General features: G+C 39.2%; 2 protein-coding genes across 13 annotated transcripts in view; both read right to left on the bottom strand.

The window, feature by feature from the left end:
• si:dkeyp-92c9.4 overlaps window positions 1-22,131 on the bottom strand; it is a 66,901-nt gene that overhangs the window by 4,669 nt on the left and 40,101 nt on the right. Inside the window, exons 4-14 of one of the 12 annotated variants that reach the window (XM_073931757.1) lie at window positions 14,413-14,513; window positions 14,213-14,293; window positions 13,081-13,185; window positions 12,291-12,331; window positions 9,223-9,375; window positions 7,357-7,538; window positions 7,179-7,252; window positions 6,173-6,315; window positions 2,949-3,109; window positions 1,647-1,805; window positions 345-415 (exon numbers count right to left, since the gene is read on the bottom strand). In XM_073931757.1, the coding sequence (XP_073787858.1) occupies window positions 353-415; window positions 1,647-1,805; window positions 2,949-3,109; window positions 6,173-6,315; window positions 7,179-7,252; window positions 7,357-7,538; window positions 9,223-9,307 (867 nt within the window). In that variant the 5' untranslated portion in view covers window positions 9,308-9,375; window positions 12,291-12,331; window positions 13,081-13,185; window positions 14,213-14,293; window positions 14,413-14,513 and the 3' untranslated portion in view covers window positions 345-352. Of the gene's footprint in view, window positions 1-344; window positions 416-1,646; window positions 1,806-2,948; window positions 3,110-6,172; window positions 6,316-7,178; window positions 7,253-7,356; window positions 7,539-9,222; window positions 9,376-10,794; window positions 10,942-11,065; window positions 11,709-11,838; window positions 12,026-12,135; window positions 12,181-12,290; window positions 12,332-13,080; window positions 13,186-14,212; window positions 14,514-14,608; window positions 14,760-22,131 lie in introns of those variants that run through there. The other 11 variants (XM_073931758.1, XM_073931752.1, XM_073931753.1 and 8 more) reach the window with 11 other exon arrangements.
• LOC141379097 (uncharacterized) lies at window positions 14,831-19,326 on the bottom strand. Its single transcript, XM_073931751.1, has 2 exons — window positions 17,995-19,326; window positions 14,831-14,983 (listed from the first exon to the last, which is right to left on the bottom strand). The coding sequence occupies exons 1-2, from the start codon at window positions 19,202-19,204 to the stop codon at window positions 14,967-14,969; spliced, it is 1,227 nt and encodes a 408-aa protein (XP_073787852.1). The 5' UTR covers window positions 19,205-19,326; the 3' UTR covers window positions 14,831-14,966.

The following is a 22,131-nucleotide window of genomic DNA, read 5'->3' as shown; positions in this document are numbered from 1 at the left end:
TACAAGTATTTTCCTAAAAATATTTTAATAATATTAAAAGTAAAAAAAATTTTTTTTTTTTTTTTGACAAATGCAAACTTTATTTTAAGCCCAAAAATGAATTAAATAAAATGTGCATAATTGTAAAAATTATTTTATGTCCACTTAACAGTTCCAAGTTACAATGGGTTTACTCACTTTTTTAAGTGGTCAACTATTTAATTTTAAGGCAATAGGTTTACTTACTTTTTACAGTAACTAATCCCTTTTTACAGTGTACATAATGATCTCAATGCTTAAGTACAATAGCACATATATAATGTGTAACTAATGATTGCCAATAATGATTAAGCATTCATATATACCTCTCCTATCATCTCTGTGGGTTCATCATGTAGATCCCATTTTGGTTGCCATGTTGAATGCCTGGTTCTCCCTGTTCAAGAAGCAATGTAGTAAATGTTTACATTATTCAGTTGTAAAAGAATCAAGCATCTTATATATTGATAATAATGAATTTAAATCTCAGTCAAGATGCCTTTGGATTCTTAAATAGTATCTGGATGCAGCCTTTATGATGCAAGCTGAGATTGCATCACTCTGAGATGCAATGTCAGACACAATACACTCAATGGAGCTAATGATGTCACTGTGAGGGGTATGGATAGGTGAGCTCATTAAAAAGCATTGGATGCAGCTCAAATTACATCTGCACCAAGTCTGCAGCCAGACCACTCTAATACATGAATTATTAATTTAAAAAATTTTGATAAAAACAAAAAGTTCTTTAAATTTGAAAATCTGAATCATAGAATGAGTCCGAATAGATGTAAAATATTTTTTAAATGCTAATTTTATAAATTCCCAAGAGTTATATAGTTGAGTTTCACAATTTTTGAATCCATTCAGCCAATCTCGGTGTCTGGCAAGAGCTCTTTTAGCTTAGCTTAGCATAAATAATTAAATTGAATTAGACCATTATCATCTCACTCAAAATCACCATAGAGTTTCTATAATATTCATATTTAAAGCTTAACTCTTATGTAGTTTTAATTGTACTATAACCAACAGAAAATGAAAACTAAACTTACATCATAATATTCATTGAACTTTGCTGCAGTACCATTGTTGCAGCAGGCACAATGATATTATGCATTACCTGAAAAAAGTCAGCAACTACTGTATGTAACATCCAATTTACAAACTTCCTGAATAAATGGGTGGTCAAATTATGTTGATGGAAGTTAGACGATTTCCCAGCCTGATCTCATGAGGAATGTAACTATTTTACATTTTGTCAGTTTAGTGGCTAAATCGTACCAATTCGTATAAGTTCAGTCGTATAAAAATGTATGACCCTTAAAGCCATCATTGTGTATAAGCAAACCATACTAAATTGTACGAATGAGATTGTAGAAATTCATACAAATTAGCCACTAAATCAAAAAGTTATGAATTGTAATCCAATCTAATCTGATTCAATTATCTGCCCTAAACTATAAGCTAAAAGTGCTCCTGCCAGACATTGATTGGCTTAATTAATTCAAAAATATTCTGCTGTTTATATCTAGGGAAGTTGTGAAATAAGTCTATTTTCAAATAAAGGGGAGTGTTTCTTTAACTGGACTTAAAATCAATCAAGTGTTGAGTGATAGTGATGATCTTACAAAAGTCGGGTAGTTTGGGTTCCTCTCAGGTGTGTGTGACATGTATGTGGGATTAGCAAGATGCTCTTTGAATGATGTTCTCTCATAAGGTGTTACAGTTGTTGGTGTTGGTGTTTCTTCCTTTTTCTCTTTTCTCCTACAACACCAACAACAGCATATCTGGAAAGATGAAAATGAGATTATGGTAAACAATATCACCACTTCTTCTGTCATCACATTACCAAGCTTTTAAAAAGAAAACTTGTTCATTACAGTGGATAGTTCACCCACAAATGAAAATTTACTCACCATTTACTCATTTGTTCTGAACCTTTATAAGTCTATTTCTTTCTTCTGTTGAGCCATGTTGGACACTGTTAGCTATTAATATCCATAATACGAACTCAAAGGCTACATTCCTTAAAATATCTTCTTTTGTGTTCAACAGAAGAAATAAAATAGGTTGGAAACCACTTGAGGGTGAATAAACTTGAAGTAAATTTTAATTTGTGTGTCAACTATTCTTTTAAATCCTAACAAAGTGTGATGTTTTCAGAATGTAACAGTTTATGTTTATTATATATGTAATTACTTTTTAGTAAAAAGTACATGAATTAAATTATATATTAACTCTTTTGCTCTGTGATATATGGTTGAAGTGTGCTGACATTTATGGAAAACTTTTATTTTAATGTCATTTCTTGTATTGAAACATGTTATATTGTTTATTTAAATATTTCTATTTATTGTAGATTTAAAAAGGAATAACACACTACCATTAAAATTATTATCAATGGCAGTACATGTGCTTCAATTGGTTAGTTAGCACACCAGATTAAGTGTAATTCTGTAAAGTATGGCAAAACTTTATGCCACATTTGTGTTTTGTTTTAGTTGTACTTTGATGGTTTGCTTAATTAGGTCAATAGTTCATTTTCTTGCTTATTAATTACTTCAATACGTCACATCAGTTTCTGCTAAGTAAACTTGTCTTCCTTTGAAATTACTAATTACTGAGTTTAGACTGTTTTATAAATGTAGCTGTTAAAAGTGTGGTTAATCTGATTCTTCTTTGTATTATCCTGTAAAAAATGTTAAACTACACAAAAGTCTGGCATACATTAAAACAATTATTTTATGTTATTATTAAAATATTTCATTATTATTCAATTCTCATTTATTTCATTTTGACATTATCTGTAAGTACAGGTTCATTAAAACATCTCATTTTAAAAACTGAAATACACTACAAGCTTAATCAATGCAATTAAGTGCATTTTGTGAAACCTGTGAGTTTACGAAGTGAAATGTCAGTGTAATTACCAGAACTAAGATGATGATGAGAAGCACTATGCAGATGCATGCTAACACTAGCAATGCAATGGCCCAACCAGGAAGCCAAAAAGTGCCACTTCCTGAGTAGAAACTTGCTGAACCCGAAGTAGTTGTGGATGGTTGAAATAGCCATTTAGGTGTGACAGTTTCTGCATTGTGAAATAAACACATTTAAGAATTTTCTGATGATATTTGTTTCATCAACACTTGTTTGAATAGTTTGAAGGGGAGCATCAAAATAAAGTTTTGCGTAAGGTTTTAGAAGTACTTCATAAAAAGGTTCATGTACACACAGAATATGTGCTATAATTATCACATTATATCATTTACTCCACTCTATTTGTTACAAACATGCATATTTTTTTTTCTTTTAGACACAAAAGATAATATTTTAAAAAATCATGGACTTCTATAATATTTGTTTTTCCTAAGGATGTCATTGGTTTCCAGCTTTCTTTAAAATATTTTAGTTTATGTTAAGAACCTGAGGAGGGGAACAGAAATGATATAATGGAATTAATCCACTTATGGGAATTTCGTTCAGAAAGCCAATCATCTGAAAGAGTATGTAAACGGGCCAATGAAATGCCAAATGAATTGGCAGCGTCAGCTTGCGCACCTGATGCTTGTTGCAATCAATTTAGCATAAAAGCATAGTGAAAGCAGGATGAGGCATCCTTTTTAAGCTGAAGAGACTGATACCTACAGCTAAGGGAGTCATTATGGTGATGCAGCATAGCATTTCCATTTCTCTTCTCAGGGAACGAGGGTTACTTTAGTAACCAGAGCGTTGCCCGTTGGATGGGGAACTTCAAAGCTATAGTGGAATTAATCAACTTATGGCAAATGTCTGAAAAATACCATGATGACTGAACCTTACCTCCGCTTCCGATAAAAGGTTTGCCAGGCAAACGTGAGCGCACCTGCATCATAAAGAGGTGCGGCCTTCCTACATCTTCCCTGGCCCTTACCTATCCCACTTAAAAGAAGATTTATGGATTTAAATATATATTTTTGGTAACCGCAAGCGTCTAGAAAATTTCTAAGAATTTAAACAGATAGTACATTGGGAAAGCATGCAGTCCCAAAGGGGAGGACCCTGCGGAGGCCACCTGCTACCCAAATGGGGAGATATGATGGCAGAGTATATGGACTAGACCTGAGAAGTGGGAGTACGCATATAATAAGATTGTTAGCGGAGAGGGAAGACAAGGGTCCACCTGCACCGTGGCTGAATAAGCATATGGCATCGCCTAGTGGGGATCACGTATAGCTGGCACCTATACCCAAAAATGCGGGCTGACCAGAGGGCAGACGTACAACGTAATGGGCCAGCGAGTGGCTCCTCCGCTAAATCAGTGCTGGGGGCCTCGGAGGAATCTGCAGGGCTCACCTAAGAGGGGAACTTTACTGACAAAGTAAACACATATCTCTGTGTTAGGGAGAATGGCGCAGCAAGCATGTTTCGTCACCTTAACCGAGTTGTTTCCTCAATCACCAAGGGTTACCTAATACCCTTGAGGAAACCGGCTTAACTCGCAATTATAAAACCTTGCAAATGTATTAGGTGTCGCCCAGCCTGCAGCTCTACAGATGTCTGTTAGAAAGGTGCCGCGTGCACGCGCTCAAGAGGATGTGATCCTCCGAGTGGAGTGCGCATGCACTCCTGGGGGACACGGCTTGCCCTGGCTCTGGTAAGCGAGGGAGATGGCATCTACTATCCAGTGGGCCAACCTCTGTTTCGAAACGCACGTTCCTGCTGCCGACCGTCATAACAGACGAAGAGCTGCTTAGATGATCTAAAACTCTGAATGCCTCCAGGTCCCTGACCCTCTTAATCGATGCCAATGCAACCAGCAGAGCTGTCTTCAGGGACAGAAATCTTAAAGAGACTGAGTCGAGTGGTTCGAAGGTATCTGTACACAGGCTCATGAGAACGAGGGCGAGATCCCAAGACATGAGAGGGGGGCATGAAAGGGGGCCGGGTGGATAAATTCGCCCAGCGCCTCTGAGGAACTGGATGATGAGGTTATGCCTTCCCACGGTGCTGCTAGCCACCGCGTCATGATGAGCAGATATGGCAGCCACGTAACCTTGAGTGAGGAGGGCGACAGCCTGCTCTCCAGCTTCTCTTGGAGGAAAGAAAGCACAACGCTGATCTGGGGTTTTCGGGAGTCTTCTTTGCGAGAGACGCACCATTCAGTGAATAGACTCCACTTCAGGGCGTATAGGCGCGCCTCGTGGAGGGGGCTCTAGCGTGAGTGATGGTATTAACCACTGCAATCAGTAGGTTATCTAAGTCTTCCTTGCGTCTGAGGACCACATGTGGAGGTTCCAAAGATCGGGGTGAGGGTGCCAGATGGTGCCCTGTCCCTGAGAGAGTAGGTCCGTCGCGAGGAGGGAGAGCTCTGACATCCATGTCCGGTTGGGCCAGTGGGGTGCAACTAGCAAGACCTGCTCCTCGTCCTCCCTGACCTTTCACAGTAACTGCATGAGCAGGCTCACTGGGGGAAATGCATATTTGAGGGACAGAAAACACATGCTGCTGCTCTAGCACTAAAAAAATCGGTGGAGAGCAAGGAACAGTGCCACCAGCTTTTTACAATTGAAATGCCAATGCAACTGGATTTCTTTTGCTGTCGAACTCTCTCAGACAGTTCAGCATTTGCTGAGCACGCTCTTCAGAGAGGCGCGCTGTCATGGTGACCGAGTCCAGCTCCAGCGTGAGAAAAGAGATCCTCTGCACGGGGGAGAGTTTGCTCTTTTCTCGGGTGACCCAACAGGTGGAAGTGCCGATGCACCTTGTCTCTGTGCAAAATCAATTGCTCTCGAAAGTGGGCTAAAATCAGCCTGTTGTCAAGATAATTGAGTATGCAGATGCCCGCAAGTCGAAGGGACACTAAGGCACCGTCCGCAACCTTATGGCGAAGACCCCTGGAGACAGAGAGAGCCCGAAGGGAAGGACTTTGTATTTGTACAATTCATACAATTCAGATAATTGGCTTTCTGAACAAAATTCCCATAAGTGGATTAATTCCACTATAGCTTTGGAGTTCCGCATCCGAAGGAGAACACATTATTTCCAGAAAGCTTTAATTGAACTCAGCTGAATAAAATAATTTATAAAACCATGAAGCAGGATTGCAATACATAATACATAATTGTTAGAATAATGGATTTTAATGGACACTAGATTTATGATGAATACTCACCATTGGTGTATTGTCCGTTGATGATCATACCATTTGGTAGAGTCTTATTTTCTATGGCGTTCAGGAACAAATGCTTGATGACAACATTATTTATAAAAATTGTCTGGAACTGGATGGTACAATTTGCAATCACAGACCCCTTACTGAAATCAAGCAGAAACAGCATTTTGTGAATTGATTTTTACATATTACGCAGGAACATTGCCATAGTAAAAAAAGAAGCTAACATTAGCATACAGTTGTTTTCTGAGCAAGATTTAATTTTCTGATAAATATAAAATAAATGTTTGGTCCCACTTTATATTAAGTGGCCTTAAAATATGTACATGCATAAAAAAGAATAAGTACAATGCACTTATTGTGTTCATAATGTATTACAGAACACTGTCTTGTGCTCTCGAGATGGGATATGGTTATGGTTAGGGACAGGTTTGGTGGTATGTGTAGGTTTAGAAGTGGGTTACGTGTAAGGGATGGTCAAAAATGTAATTACAAAGGTAATTACAGAAATTAGTTACAGATGAAATTGCATGCAGGTATTAATCAATCATATAAGTACAATGTAAAAACATGTATTTAGACAATAAGTACATTGTATCAAGTGTTTAATTTCAGTGCAATCAGGCCACCTAATATAGAGTGGATTTTTTTTTAAATGTTGAAAACCGATAGCATTTGACATCCATAGTAGTAAACAAAATTACTTTGTAAGTCAATGGCTGCCAGTTTTCAACATTCAATGTTCAAAACTGAAAAAAGGTTTGAAGAATGAGTAAATCGTGATCACTTTCTTAGTCACTTTCTACTTTTAACTTAGTTTAGAGTAAATGGTGAGTAAAGTTTACATTTTTTGAATAAAATTTCGCACAAAGTACAATTAGGTCACCATTTTACATTTTATTATCTGCAAATACAATTTTTAATTTATTATTATTAGTTGTATGAATAGTAATTATCCAAAGTCATTCAAGACCAACTGACAAAATAATAATCAGTTGAGGTTTACCTGAAATGCATACTATTCACTCCTCTGTAGCTGTCTTTTGTAGAACAGGTGGGGCAGTTGAAAGCCATGTCCAACTGTAAAGGTCAAACAGGATCAGGTAAACAACTACTGACATTACACTGCTGTAATCTGTAGAAATAGTTTTGACATTCATTAATAGATCAAAGCAAAAACTTACAACATTAGTCACTTCTGTGTACATGTTCTTGTAGTACAGTGAGGCCGTGTTGAGGAGCGAGTCATTGAAGATGCGGTTGTTGATCTCCATGCAAAGGGAAAAGGAGTAGAGCGGTGTGGGGTAAACCTGAGCTTCTGACTGAAGCCCCTGGATGATGTTCAAGATGCTCAGGTTCTGGGCACCTGTACAAACACCACATGTTTAATTGCTGTCTTATCTACTATTTGGTAACTCAGAATTCATTTTTTACAGGATTAATGCATTTCATTTGTATCATAAAAATGAGATCTCTTCCAATGTTACGTCGCAGGACATATTTGTTTTTGTTTTGTATTTACTTTCTTCCAACCTTTCTCTGTTCTATAGGAGATAATGACCATCACCTGTTGCCAATGATGAACTGCTCACTAATTAGAGGATGAGAAGAGCAGTAGACATTTAAGCAGCATGTCTCCTCTAGAACAGCGTGTTTTGTGTGTTTGGAGGCTCTTTTGTGAGGCTTTACATTTTTTATTTGATCCTTTAAGGCATTGTCTGTTGATTAAGCTTTAATTTGTTTAAGTTCCGATGGGCTGTTCTCAATCTTATGTAGTTTTCGCCTAAGAAACTCTTTTTGGTTGTGAATTTTCTTTTGATTTTTCAATACTACTTTATTGACTCTTTACTTTGTTTTACTAATTTGGCATTATGTTAGTAAAGAGGGGGTGCCATTTTTCTTTTTGTAATTGTTTTCTCTTGTTTATGTTCGTAAGGGAGTGGGGGTATTTTTCTTTTCTTTTATAGATTTAATTATTTTCTTTCTATAAGTTAGAAAACTTTTTGTTTGTTGTTTTGGCTTGAATCCTTCTTAAAGTTTTGTTGGAAACCCTCCCTTAATCATTGAATAAATCTTTTGTTATTCTTTATTCAATTTGCATTGTAAGTTATCCTCTTTGGGTAATTTCTTTTGTTTAGTCTATTGCGAGGTTGCTCATGGGAATTCATTGCTATCGCTGACACACACACACACAAACTCCACTAACAATCTAGATAAATCGCAAAGCCTTTCAACCCCAAAAAACATTACATAAAAAAATAATAATAATTCAAACTATTAATAAAAACTACTGAATCAATTATAACAACACTTTTTTGACTTTATTTACATTTAAAATTTAGAAATTTCTTTCAAATGACATTTTGTTAGGTTATTTACAGTTTAAGAAGTGTTTCGTAAACGGTTTGTTGACAATAATCTTACAGTACAGTGCTGGATTATTATTTCTGGATGTCTATTAATTTAAATGTTTATTCAAATGTATACATATGTTTTTAAATTAGACATTTAAACAAAATAAAATATCATACTTTTTTTTTTCTTTTAACAAAAATTCTTCACTTTTGTTTGAATAAAAATATTTATTCCTTTAAATGAGATGTTGAAAAACTCTATTTAAATTTATAAAAAAATGTTACATCCTTTTTTACCACATACAGTCTGTGACAGGTTATTCTTAATCTCCTATGAAAGGCAACATAAGAATTATTGCCACAGTATTTCTACAATCTAAAAGTGTAAAATAAGACAGTGAGTTTACTCTTTTTTAATGAGTTGTCTCATTATTTATTCATTATTGATCTTTTCCAGCATTTTTGATTTTCTGATATTTTCTATTTATTTATTTTTTATTCATTTAACCTATTACAATGTGACAGGTAAGCATCTTTTTATAATTTATGAAACAATAAATTATTCAAAAATTTCTACAATCCACCCGTGTAAAATTAGGGAAAAAAAAGAGTAAAAAAAGAGTTTCCTAACAGTTTGTTCACACACTGTCAGTGTTTTACATGGATATTTGATTGAAGACAAAAGTTGTAATGTACCTGTTGCAGAAAAAAGCAGAAAGCACAATGCTGCTCCAGTGTAATGCAATCCAATGACCTTCATCCTGAAGAAACTGAATTTCATTCACTGAATGATGAAGTTATTCCTCAGATTGAGCAGCGTCAATAATAGACTATCTTGTGTCGAGTGATCTGGAAGCAAATGAAGTAAAATATTTTATTTGCACAGCTTTTATTCAGGGGCAGACCTTCAGTTGTCCATCAAATGTGGATGAAGGCGTGGCTTTATGGGACCTAAAGTTAGTAACGTGTGATGAATCACCTTAATCTTTTTGTTTCACTTCATCCTTTTTCATTGTTATTCCACAAGAAACAACATGGATTGTTTGACCTGCACGCACTATACTGAGAATTCTGCTTGCGTCAAAGTGCTATGACTAGGCTGTGTTTGACCAGGGGTTAAAGCATCTACAATAGTTTGCTGCACCTTTACCAGATGGATACGCATGTTACTTCACTGCACAGGATGTGTTCTTATGGAAACACAGCAAACAATAGGATACTGGTTTTTAAGGGAGTTTTACTGACACAAAAAGTTCTGGTATGGTACAAATCTGTTGTGGAGACATGATTAAAGATTTAACTTATTTTGAAAATGTTTAGTAAAAACTAAAATTACAAACAATATTACTTAATATATATATATTTAAAAAATTTTATGTAAATTTGCTTATGTGTACCATCATGTCAAAAGCTAAAAAAGAATACGGGAATGTAAAATACCAAACCAAAAGTATCAACTGAGGATTGTTTTTATGTTCCACACTACACCTGTTGGAAACAGGATTTGTTGCAATCTTGGAAGAAATGTCAAATAATGTGTGCTGACTGGTTGATTGAACTGACCCAGAGTTTACAAGTTTGACGTTTGGACATTAAAAGAGAAGGTGGATTGGCTCCACAAGCCCGTAGCCAGCCTGGTAAAAGGAGTAGTTCTTTTTTTCTCAAAAAGTGGACCTTTTTAATACGCCTCTGTTTCTTTTTAACTATGAGATTTAAATACTGCATTTTAGTGACATTTTTACTAATAAAACAATGTATTAAAAATATTTCCTAAAAATTGCAATTAAAAAAAATTAAAACAAGACTAGTTTTTAAAATACAAATGTATTACATGATATATCATTAGGAAAAAATAGCAATCTGTTAAAGTTTTAAAGGAAAAAAAAACTGTAGCCTACTATCATTTATTAGACAAAAAAAAACAAACTGGCCAGCACATTCAACTGTCCTTAGTCACAATTTGGCCATTTCAATAAAAAATAATAATTAAAAAATAGTAATAATAATAATAATAATACAATAATAATAATTCTTCAGAAGTTTTCTAGCCTCTTTGGTTAAAAAAAAAAATTACATTTGAAAATTCCTGGATATCAACAATAGCCAAAATATATTCAAAGTAATTTAATATGGTCCGCTTCTGGTGCTACACACCTTTTTATTGCTCTTTTTTATTTCAGGAATAAGATCCAAGATTTAGATTTAGTTACCTGTAAAATGTTTTCTCTTTTAAAGAACAACACAGTAGTGAAAGAAGACTTCTCTTACATCAGATTATAGTCCCACCGAAGCAACAGCCGACAGACGAATAATTTGTTCTTAAAGCCTTATTCGATGGATTATTTTCATATATCATAGCAGTCAAAATAGGAGAAATTAGTTCATATTTGGGAAAAATTCTGGACCTTTGTCAGTGTGGGTGGGTCTTTCAAACCCCGCCCAACCCCCCTGGCCACAGGTCTGAAAAGTTAGAACAGGTTTTATTTCCAGCTCATAATTTATTTGTTTATATTCATTTTGTCCAAAAAAAGTATTATACCTGTCCAGTTTCATCGGATTTATATCCGATCAGAATAAAATGAATGAAGAGAACAAACAGCCTCTAAAACACAGACGTGACGGGATTAGCGCCTTTTGCTGTGAAGTGACATCTGACAGCTGAGGACTCCGCTTGCCATTAAAGCCTTCAACGGGCAGTTATGTAAAAAATTGTTAGAAATATGGAAAGGAGGACTGGAAAAGTCAATAAATATACAGGACGTCCCGGCTAATGCGGCCAGTCAGCCTTAGCACACAATAAGCAATATATAGCTTTTATTATTACTATTTCTGTAGTTACAGTACGCAGCAGGGCAGACCACGACTGAAACCATACATTTAGCTCAAAACTGTTGAAAGGCCCTCTTGTGGTAGACAAGATAAAATGTTTGACTAGTGTTACTTTGTTGTGTTCTCATTTGTTTAACCCTCCAGTCATATCCCATCACAATTTCATAGCAACAAAAAAAAACTAAATGATGTAGTTTTTTTATGAAATGTTTTTCTCAAAAAAAAAAAATAAATAAATAACCGTTTTCTATTTTCTTATTTCTATGAAGACGGTATACTGTACATGTATACACACACACACACACGCACACACACACACACACACACACACACACACACACACACACACACACACACACACACACACACATTATATATATATATATATATATATATATATATATATATATATATATATATTTTTTTTTTTTTTTTTTTTTTTTTTTTTTTTTTTTTTTTTTTTTTTGAAAGATGGATGTTCACCTCAGAGCACAAAAGATATCAAGTGTAGAGATTAAAATTGAAGAATTGTGCACTGGTATTCTCGTCATTTACACAGTAAAAGGGGGATGCAATTTTTTTTTTAAGATCATATTTGCCATATTCTAGCACTCCTTTACAATCCCTTCAATAACTCTTCACTGTAATCCTGAAAAACATGAAGAAATTTCTGATTATAACATTAGCATACAATGTTTAACATAATTCAGACACAAAAACATTTAAACACACACACACACACACACACACACACACACACACACACACACACACACACACACCATTATTGTTTTTTCTTAAACTGATGGGATCCACAGGGTAAAACTAGGGGGAAATAGTAAATATTGATAAAATATATAATATAACTAATAATATAACACACACTATGTATATACTGTAAATATACTGTATGTAATATACTATGCAATGCTTACTATAACAGATGAAAAATCTTCGGTCACTGTACACTCTTTACCTGTTAATAATAAATTTAATTTAATAAAAAAGTCACATTCAGTAAAATTGTGAAATATGTGTATATGAGTAAACAGGTAGATATACACTAGAAGTGTAAAATAATCAATGTTCTATCTAATGCTTTTTAGTTGACTTAATCAAATGCAGTTTGCTCAGCTCAGCTTAAATGTGTAGTTTGGCAAACACAAAATAAATGTAACAGTTGATTACCTATTGATCTTTTAATTATTATTATTTGAGGCAGTTGGTATACATAATTTGTATATTGGCTAATTTGATTATACAGCACACATGCAACATACACAAGTTGTATAATCTCATACAGCAATGACCCAGTTTACAGAAGGATTATATCTATTACCATAATTTAGAAATAATTTCCCTGCATTTATTTTTATTGATTTTTATTTGAATTGTTTAATATCATGTCTATACTAATATACGTTCAGTGTGTATGTTTATGAAAATTAGAATGGAGAAGAAATATTAGCATGGATATTATTTAGATAATTATCTGGCCTTTTTACTAATGTTAGGAACATTTTTTTTCACATTTTAGTCATTTATAACAATTTTCTGAGATTTAGACATTTTTGCAGTAGCCTATGTTAAAATATATGGAGCAGTTAAACCAGATTCTTATTAGATATAGAGTGTTTCAAGTGTGCAGTATATGCATATATTTATGCATCATTTGTTTGTAGAAATATTCATGCATCAGGTTCCCAGATTGATTTAAATCTTTACCTTGGCACAAACAAACACAGAAGGCTAAAGCCATACTCAGGAATGCTGATCCACAACCCCAGTAGAGAAGCCAGGAAGTTCTTGGATTTAATCCTGAACTATGACCTATGATCAGAGCAAAATTAATAATGACAATTTAGTGAGTGGAGTTGGTATTTTTTACATAGACCTACAGTATTGTGTATCTTGTTTAAATAGAGTCCGGTGTGGAAATATATTTGTGTTGTTTATCTGTATAACTGTTTATGTTTCATTAAAATATTTAGAAAAACCGAACTCAATCATGCACTTTCCTTTGGCCTAGTCCCTGATCCCTCATCAGATTAGAGGTTGTAAAATGAATTAGCCAATTACGCTGGCATATCTTTAACGCAGCATGCTGCTCTAGCCACAATCCAGCCCTAAGGGTACACTCTGTCTTTCCCAAAGCTGGGTAACACACAAACGCTCTTTAATATGTTGGAGTTCCTTTATGCGTGCCAAAGATTTTTGTAAAATTATTGCCCGACTATGACAAAAAAGACACTTTGAACAAACTTAAAAAAACTGACTCTAATTTGCTACAGCTATTTGTTTGTTTTCCTCAGATATATAATTTAACTTTGGTTCAAACTATGACATTTAATTTAATCTAAATCAAAAATATTTTTTGTGGTCAATAAATAAATTACATTCACACAAAGTAAAAATTATTGTTTAATATAGTATATAATAAACCATTGACAACCAATTTTTGTTGTTCTGTAGCTGTAGTCATTGGAGAGTGTTTTGTCACTCAAACTATCCACCTCACTGTACATCAAGACAATACAGACACAAGTGCTCTTTACAGTTAAGAATATACTTCAAATATATTTCTCTCCTAAGAATTTTTAATGGAGAAAAACTTTTATTTCATAACTCTCTGCCCACTTTATCAAATGAAAGATTAGATAAACAAAACAGATTTATTTTCACAGCAACATTCTTTGTCACATTTACAAGTGTGCCAATATTTTTCACCCTGACTGTATTCATGGATTTAGACTAAATATATTTCCCAACAGAGATCTATAAATTCTGAAATGGAGTAAAAAAGGCACTAATTTTGTCCTAATGTTTCTCTAAAACCCTTATAATTCAGCTTATTCACCATATTGCTTCAGAGTTTTAGAGAAGTTTTGGCCTTTATATTCAACACAGCACTGAAATTCCTCAGCTTCAGTCCACTCTTCTGCAGGAACAGAGAGATGAGCTCTGGTGAATTCAGTGGCTGAAGCAGTGTCATTTGTCCAGGCTGACTCGGTCCATCCAGAGAGCACTTTCTCTCCAATCATCCAGAAAAACCCGCACCTGAAACGGGACAACGCCTAAAACCAAACACTGGAGCTGCACTGATGGTGAATCAGCTTCTGAAGGTGAGTATATGATGGAGAGTTCTGGAACAGAGTCATCTGCAGCACAGAACATCAAGACAAAATAATTTCCTGTTAGTAGACTTCTGTGACTTTACAGTATAAGTGTACACAAGATTTAATTTCAGAATAACCTGTTACAATCACTCTGGATCCATTTCCGAATACAGCCATTGAGTAAAAAAAGCTAAAGCAATAATACAAGCCAGAACCATAAGGAGTTAAGTTATTTAGAGTCAAAAGGCATGTGTTACAATCATATTGAGGGTAATTGTTTTCAGGTATGTTTACTACTCTTGTAAGTTCACCAGTATGTAGTGTAGCGAGGCAGAGGGAAAACAGCGGCACAACAGGATGAGTTTACAGACAAGTCCCCGGAGGGTGCTTTATTTACAAAGTGAATGTGTTGTAAAAGGTGCTCTTCTTTAGGGTGAGGTGCTCTGGTGCTCCGGGAAGTAGGTGAAGGACAGTGAGTAGTCGGGTGAAGGATCGTCACGAGCTGGAGTCCGCTATGGAGAGACAGAGAGACAAGCATTAGCACAGGGAGTCATAGAAAGAATGAAGCTCATCTTCTCCTGGCGTAGGTTGGGCTTATATGTCTCTCCGCTTGATGTCCTCCAGCTGTGTGCGATCCTGGCTTGATGAAGGTCCAGCTGGGTGAAATTAGCGACCAGGGCGACGTGGCATATAATCGCTCGCTACATTCCCCCCCCCTTAGCGTCGTCCTGGTCCTGGGTGTCCTGCGGAGAAAAGGTAGAGTATTGAGAGGGGGGGTAGAATGGTTTGACAGACCTGCCCATCCTGACCATAGCCTTGAGAGCCCGTCGGCGTTTCCGTGGGAGGCCCCGGCTCGATGTTGCACTGTGAAGTTACCATCTGGTGACTCGAGCGTTGTTATTTTTTGCTGTTGACATCCATTGAAGTGGAGCGTGGTCGGTCACCAGGGTGAATCTTCTGCCAAGGAGATAATACCTGAGCTCCAGGATTGCCCACTTGATCGCCAGGGCCTCTTTCTCTACCGTGGCGTACCGGGTCTCTGCAGGGGTAAGCTTCCGACTCACGTACATGATGGGGTGTTCTTCATCGCCGTGGACCTGGGAGAGGACCGCGCCCAGGCCCGAGTCGGAAGCGTCTGTCTGTAGGATGAAGGGGCAGCCAAAGTCAGGTGCGTGCAGTACCGGAGAGGATGTTAGTGCCGTCTTCAGGGCTTGGAACGCGCCATCTGCTTCCCTGTTCCATTGTATCTTCTCTGGCTGCCCCTTTCTGGTCAGGTCTGTCAACGGGCTGGCTATGGATGAGAAATTGGGAATGAAACATCGATAGTAGCCCGCTAACCCCAGAAATGCACGTACCTGGGTCTTTGTGGTGGGTTGTGGAGTTTCTTGTAGTGCTCGGACCTTGTTCTGTTGTGGCTGTATGAGACCTCTACCGATGTGGAAACCGAGGTATTTGGCTTCTGCTAGACCCAGGTGGCATTTCTTGGGATTAGCTGTGAGCCCAGCCCTACGAAGATCAAGGAGCACCCTCCGCAACCTGGATAGATGTTCTTCCCATGACTCGGAGTGGACGATTAGGTCGTCGAGGTATGCTGCTGCATACGGCTGGTGGGGTCTCAGCAGGATGTCCATCATACGCTGGAATGTTGCTGGAGCCCCGTGGAGCCCGAAGGGAAGAACCCGGTATTGCCAGTGCCCACCGGGAGTGGAGAAGGCAGTTTTCTCCTTGGCGCTTTCACTTAGTGGTAGTTGCCAGTAGCCTTTGGTGAGGTCGATCGTGGATATGAATCGGGCTCCACCCAGCCGATCCAGCAGCTCGTCCACCCGAGGCATGGGGTACCCGTCGAATTTGGAAATTTCGTTCAGCTTCCTGAAGTCATTGCAGAAGCGGAGGGTGCCGTCGGGTTTGGGGACCATCACTATGGGGCTGGACCACGGGCTACGAGATGGTTCGATGATTCCCAATTTCCTCATCTTTTGGATCTCCTCGTTGATAGCCAGCCGGCGAGCTTCTGGTACTCGATAAGGCCTCTGCCGGACGATGGTGCCAGGTGGGGTGATGATGTCGTGCTGGATGATGGTGGTTCGGCCCGGTTTCTCTGAGAACACATCCCTGAACTGACCGACCAAGGCTTGCAGCTCCGCCTTCTGGTTCGGTGAGAGTTGCTCACCTATATGGACAACGGGAGAAGTTTCTTCTGAGAAGGCAACTAGATGACCTGGAGCTGCAACCCATTTCTTCATCAAGTTGATGTGGTAAAGTTGTTCTTCTCTTCTTCGTCCCGGCTGACGGACTCGATAGTTTACCGGCCCTACCCTTTCTACCACTGTATATGGCCCCTTCCAGGATGCCAAAAACTTCGAGGTGGTGGTAGGTATCAGGATCATTACCTTGTCCCCTGGGTGGAACTCTCTGGGTTGGGCGGGCCGGTTATATAATCGCTGTTGGGCGCGCTGGGCTTCGGTCAGATGTTGCTTGACGATGGGCATGACTTTCTCTATTCGTCCTCTCATGTCCCGCACGTGCTCAATTACTGACCGTTGTGGGGCTGGCTCTTGTTCCCAAGCTTGACGAGCCACATCCAATAGCCCTCGTGGTTGACGGCCGAACAGCAATTCAAATGGTGTGAAACCTGTAGATCCTTGGGGAACTTCTCTGATCCCGAAAAGCACGTACGGGATCATGAGGTCCCAGTCGCGCCCATCCTCTGCCACCACCCTGCGGAGCATCTGCTTCAGCGTCTTGTTAAAGCGCTCCACCAAGCCATCAGTCTGCGGATGATAAACAGAGGTTTTTATTTGCTTTACCTTTAGGAGGCGGCAGAGGTCTGCCATCAACCGGGACATGAATGGGGTGCCCTGGTCGGTCAGTATCTCTGCTGGTATTCCTACTCGGCTGCATAATAAAAACAGCTCCTTAGCGATTGCCGATGACGTGGCTTTTCTCAGAGGGATCGCTTCTGGATATCTGGTGGCGTAGTCGAGGATGACAAGGATGTGTTCATGTCCCCGGGCCGACTTCGGCAAAGGCCCTATCAAGTCCATGCCAATGCGGTTGAAGGGCACCTCAATGATGGGTAATGGTATCAGAGGGCTGGGGGGTGGTCGTTGGGGAGACGTTCTTTGGCAGATGTCGCATGCCTGACAATACCTCTTAACTTCTCCATCCAACCCGGGCCAATGGAAACGATCTCTGATTCTCTTGATCGTGTTGGCTGCTCCTAGATGTCCTGCCATCGGGTGAGTATGTGCCAGTTCCAGAACAGTCTCCCTTTTGGTCCTTGGGACGACCAATAGCGTCTTCGTTTCCCCCCGCCTCTCTGCGACACAGTACAGCAGACCATTTTGAACAATAAAATGTGGGAGGGGGTGAGGGCTGGGAAACCGTTCGTTACCGTCTATGATCCGGACTTGTGGCCAGCAGTGCTTCAATGTTTCGTCTTCACGCTGTGCTCTTCCAAAATCGCCACCTGCGGTAATCTGTTGGAAAAGATCATAGTACAGGTTAGCCGATGATGACTCACCCCCTCTGTCGCTCTCGGTGGCCATCAGCGCTGATTGGCGGTCCCGTTGAGCCCGTCCCTTGCTGTTCTTCTTTGTACAAGCCGATCGAGCCTGATGGTGGGTGAGGAGATCATCGAACCCCGGCCAGTCTCTGCCCAGAAGAAGGGGTACTGGAAGATCTGGAACCACTCCTACTTCGATGCGCCAGCTTCCCGACTTCGTCGCCATGGTGACTTTTTGGGAGGGTACGTGGCGGGTATCACCGTGTACGCATGTAATCGGGATTCGGCTTTTTCCTTCTTGATGAAATTTTAATGTTTTTGGATGAACCAGGGTTATTGCACTTCCTGTATCCAATGTAGCCGTCTGTGTTTTCCCGTCTATGCATACTTTACGGGTGGGAGCTTCGGGAGGGACGTTGCGATGTACCACGCACCCTGCCGTCCAGGCCGGGGTCGAGTGAGTTGTTGGCTCTGTGGGCATCGGCTCGTCGACTGGGCTGGGGACCGCCGGTCTGCTGCCTGGTCTTTCTGTGCCCTCCACCAGTCGCCATGGCGCATTTACCCTCCGGGGTGGCAGAGCCGCTCTCTCCCCAGTCTCCCGGGCCACGTGAGCTTCCGCCAGCTCCACCAAAGCGGCCAGCGAGTCGGGGTTCTTCATGCTGGTAAGTGTGCGGAGCCGTCTGGGTAGCGCCCTCATCATCTTTTCAATGACCACTTTCTCAGCGACCTGGACTGCGGTTGGATCTCCTCCTAGTAACCATAATCTTCCCAATCTGGATAAATTGGCTGCTTGGGTCCGAACCGGCTGTTTGTCATCATATGACCACTGAGAAAATTGTTGTGCTGCGCTTATGTTGGAGAGTCCCATTCTGGCGAGTATCTCCTTCTTCAATGCTTTATAGTCGTCGTTTTTCGGTGTCTCTAATGCGAAATAAGCTCGTTGAGCTTCTCCAGTCAGAAATGGTGCTAACATCCTCGCCCAACTTTCCTTCGGCCATCTCTCTCTTTCCGCAATTACCTCGAAGGTGTGCAGGTAAGCATCAATATCGTCCAGGTCGCTGAGTTTTGTGATGAATTTATGAGCGCTCACCTCAGAGAACTGGCTGGAACCGGCCGCTTGGCGGAGCTGTTGTTCCATACGGTCTTGTCTGGCGGTGAGTTGTTCAGTTATCACTTGTTGTCTTCTTGAGATTTCCGCTAGATGGCGTACTACCTCTTCGATCGACATGACTCAGGAGGGGATGACAGCCGAGTAAGAGAGCGTGAGTGAGAGAGAGAGCGGATGCCTGTCTGTAAACAGAAGAAAAACAGAGAAAATTCAGTGGTTACTTCTTCTTACTGGTAAGTGCTGAATTTTTTTCCCTCTGAAAAAGCGCGCATTCTCCACCAGTTGTAGCGAGGCAGAGGGAAAACAGCGGCACAACAGGATGAGTTTACAGACAAGTCCCCGGAGGGTGCTTTATTTACAAAGTGAATGTGTTGTAAAAGGTGCTCTTCTTTAGGGTGAGGTGCTCTGGTGCTCCGGGAAGTAGGTGAAGGACAGTGAGTAGTCGGGTGAAGGATCGTCACAAGCTGGAGTCCGCTATGGAGAGACAGAGAGACAAGCATTAGCACAGGGAGTCATAGAAAGAATGAAGCTCATCTTCTCCTGGCGTAGGTTGGGCTTATATGTCTCTCCGCTTGATGTCCTCCAGCTGTGTGCGATCCTGGCTTGATGAAGGTCCAGCTGGGTGAAATTAGCGACCAGGGCGACGTGGCATATAATCGCTCGCTACAGTAGATTCAACTTTTGCCATGTAACAATGTTAAGACAGTTCTTAACTTTCTGCTCCAATATGCATCCTAATTCTACACTGCCACCAACTGAGACCAGTTTGAGTCCTGGAGATTGAAACTGGATAATCGAATTAGCATCTGTAAATGAGAGAATATAACACATTTACAAGGAATATGGCTACTACATTAAATATTATTTATTAGAATAAAACAATAATAATTTACTGATGATTTTAGATAAATGTGAGGAGATTCTACTTACTTTGAAAAACTGAAAAGCAAAAACATAAAATCCAGCTGCACATCCTGGTAGCCATTAATACAATTTCAACCTGATGCACTTTAATTTGTCACAGTATGAAGTGTATTCAATGCAACATAAGAAGTTGATTTTCAAAATACCCAAGGAGCAAAAAGGTTTTCAAAACCCTTTTCAGTGGGTGGACTTTCCAGGGTGAAGCATACACTAAAAAAGTGGAGCAAAGGTCTTTGTCATGCATTTACCATAAATGGTTCTTCACCTAATGAAGGGCTAAGCTATTAATAATGACTTCGGTAAACAAGTTGCATAGACTGCTTCAGCTTCCATGTAAAAGCAGTATTTTAATGTATCATCTATAGTTCTTATTTTATTTCTTAGTTTAGCAATAAATTAAAGGTGTACTGTAAATAAAACACGTTCATTACACCACTAATGTGGCCATTAGGCTAGATGACAAAAGAAAAAGAAAAAAAAAATATATATATATATATATATATATATATATATATATATATATATATATATATATATATATATATATATATATATATATATATATATATACCACAAAAGCATAAATCGCAATATAACCAGTTTAACAAGGTTTAAGTATAATTGAATTCACTGCAAAATGGACAGTGAAAGCAGTTGCAACTTCAGTTTTATGAGACCCTTGTTTCATTTAACATCCTGTTATGCAGCTTCTATTTAACCACATGAGCTCAAACGAGTAGGTGATTGTCTTGTTTCTGACACTGCGGTTTTTCAATCTATCACAAATATATGCATATGATCAGTCTCAAAGCTTATGTTACCTGAATTATTAGATAATAATTTAAAATATAATTTATGGACTCTTTTTGGAGGTCCCTACAAATATACTTGCTATATTACTTATACGCACTCATCTTAAGTGTGATGTTCATGGTTGTTTTTGTCCCATTTACTTCTATTATAACATTTTTTTCTGATTGCCGAAACATGACATCAAATAATTTTGCATTCTTTATTGTTAGTATTTTTCCCTGTAGGGAAGAGGAAAACCTTTTATTTTTTATTGTTGATCATCAGTTGGCACTATTAACCCTTTAGATAGACCTGTGCAAATATGTTTTAGATTTTTATATGGAGTTTTATAGAGTAAAAACAATGGTGTGTTAGCATAACGCTCTGGTTACTAAAGTAACCCTGGGGGAACGTAAATGCTATAGTGGATGTTTAATCCATGTATGGGGGATTTCGTTTCAGAAAGCCAATTGTCTGAAAGAGTATATAACGGGCCAATGAAATGCCAAATGAGTTGGTAGCGTAAGCTTGCGCACGTGCGGCTTATTGCAATCAACTCCGCATATAAGCACAGGGAAAGCAAGGAAACGCTATCCTTTTAAGCTGAAGAGACTGACACTTACAGCTAAGGAACAATCATTATGGCAATGCAGCATTTCCGTTCCCCTCCTCGGGGAACGAGGGTTACTTTAGTAACCAGAGCGTTCCCCTTCGGATGGGGAACTTCAATGCTATAGTGGATGTTTAATCCACGTATGGGGAAATGTCTGGAAAACGCCATAATGACTGCACCTTACCTTCGCCTCTGATGAGAGGATAGCCAGACATAGCGTGAGCGCTCCTGCATCAAAGAGAGGCGTGGTCTTCCAACGTGATCCCTGGCCCTTACTTATCCCACTTCAACAGACGTTTTACGGATTTAGATATATTTTTTGGGAGTCGCAAGCCTCTAGATACTTTTAGGAAATATGACAGTACGTTGGGAAAGCGTGCAGTCCCTATAGGGAGTACGCTGCGGAGGCCACCTGCTACCCAAAGGGGAGATATGATGGCAAAATATATGGACTAGCCCTGAGAAGGAGGAGTACGCATATAATAAGATGGTTAGCAGAGAGGGAAGACACGTGTCCGCCCGTGAGGGGGGACTGCACCATGGCTGAATAAGAATTTGGGATTGCCTAGTAGGGATCACGCATAGCACACCTATACCCAAAACGCGGGCTGACCAGCGGGTAGACCTACAACATAATGGGCCAGCAAATGACTCCTCCGTTGAGTCAGTGCTGGGGGCCTCGGAGGAATCTGCAGGGCTCACCTAAGCGGGGAACTTT

The sequence above is a fragment of the Danio rerio genome, chromosome 19 (assembly GCF_049306965.1).
Source record: "Danio rerio strain Tuebingen ecotype United States chromosome 19, GRCz12tu, whole genome shotgun sequence".
Taxonomy (NCBI): Eukaryota; Metazoa; Chordata; class Actinopteri; order Cypriniformes; family Danionidae; genus Danio; species Danio rerio.
Note: the sequence above shows the minus strand (reverse complement) of the source record. Positions and strands in the feature narration are given on the sequence as shown.

What these genes read in the sequence shown, in the direction of transcription:
- LOC141379097 (XM_073931751.1), bottom strand. Translation starts at nt 19,204, where the DNA reads ATGTCGATCGAAGAGGTAGTACGCCATCTAGCGGAAATCTCAAGAAGA.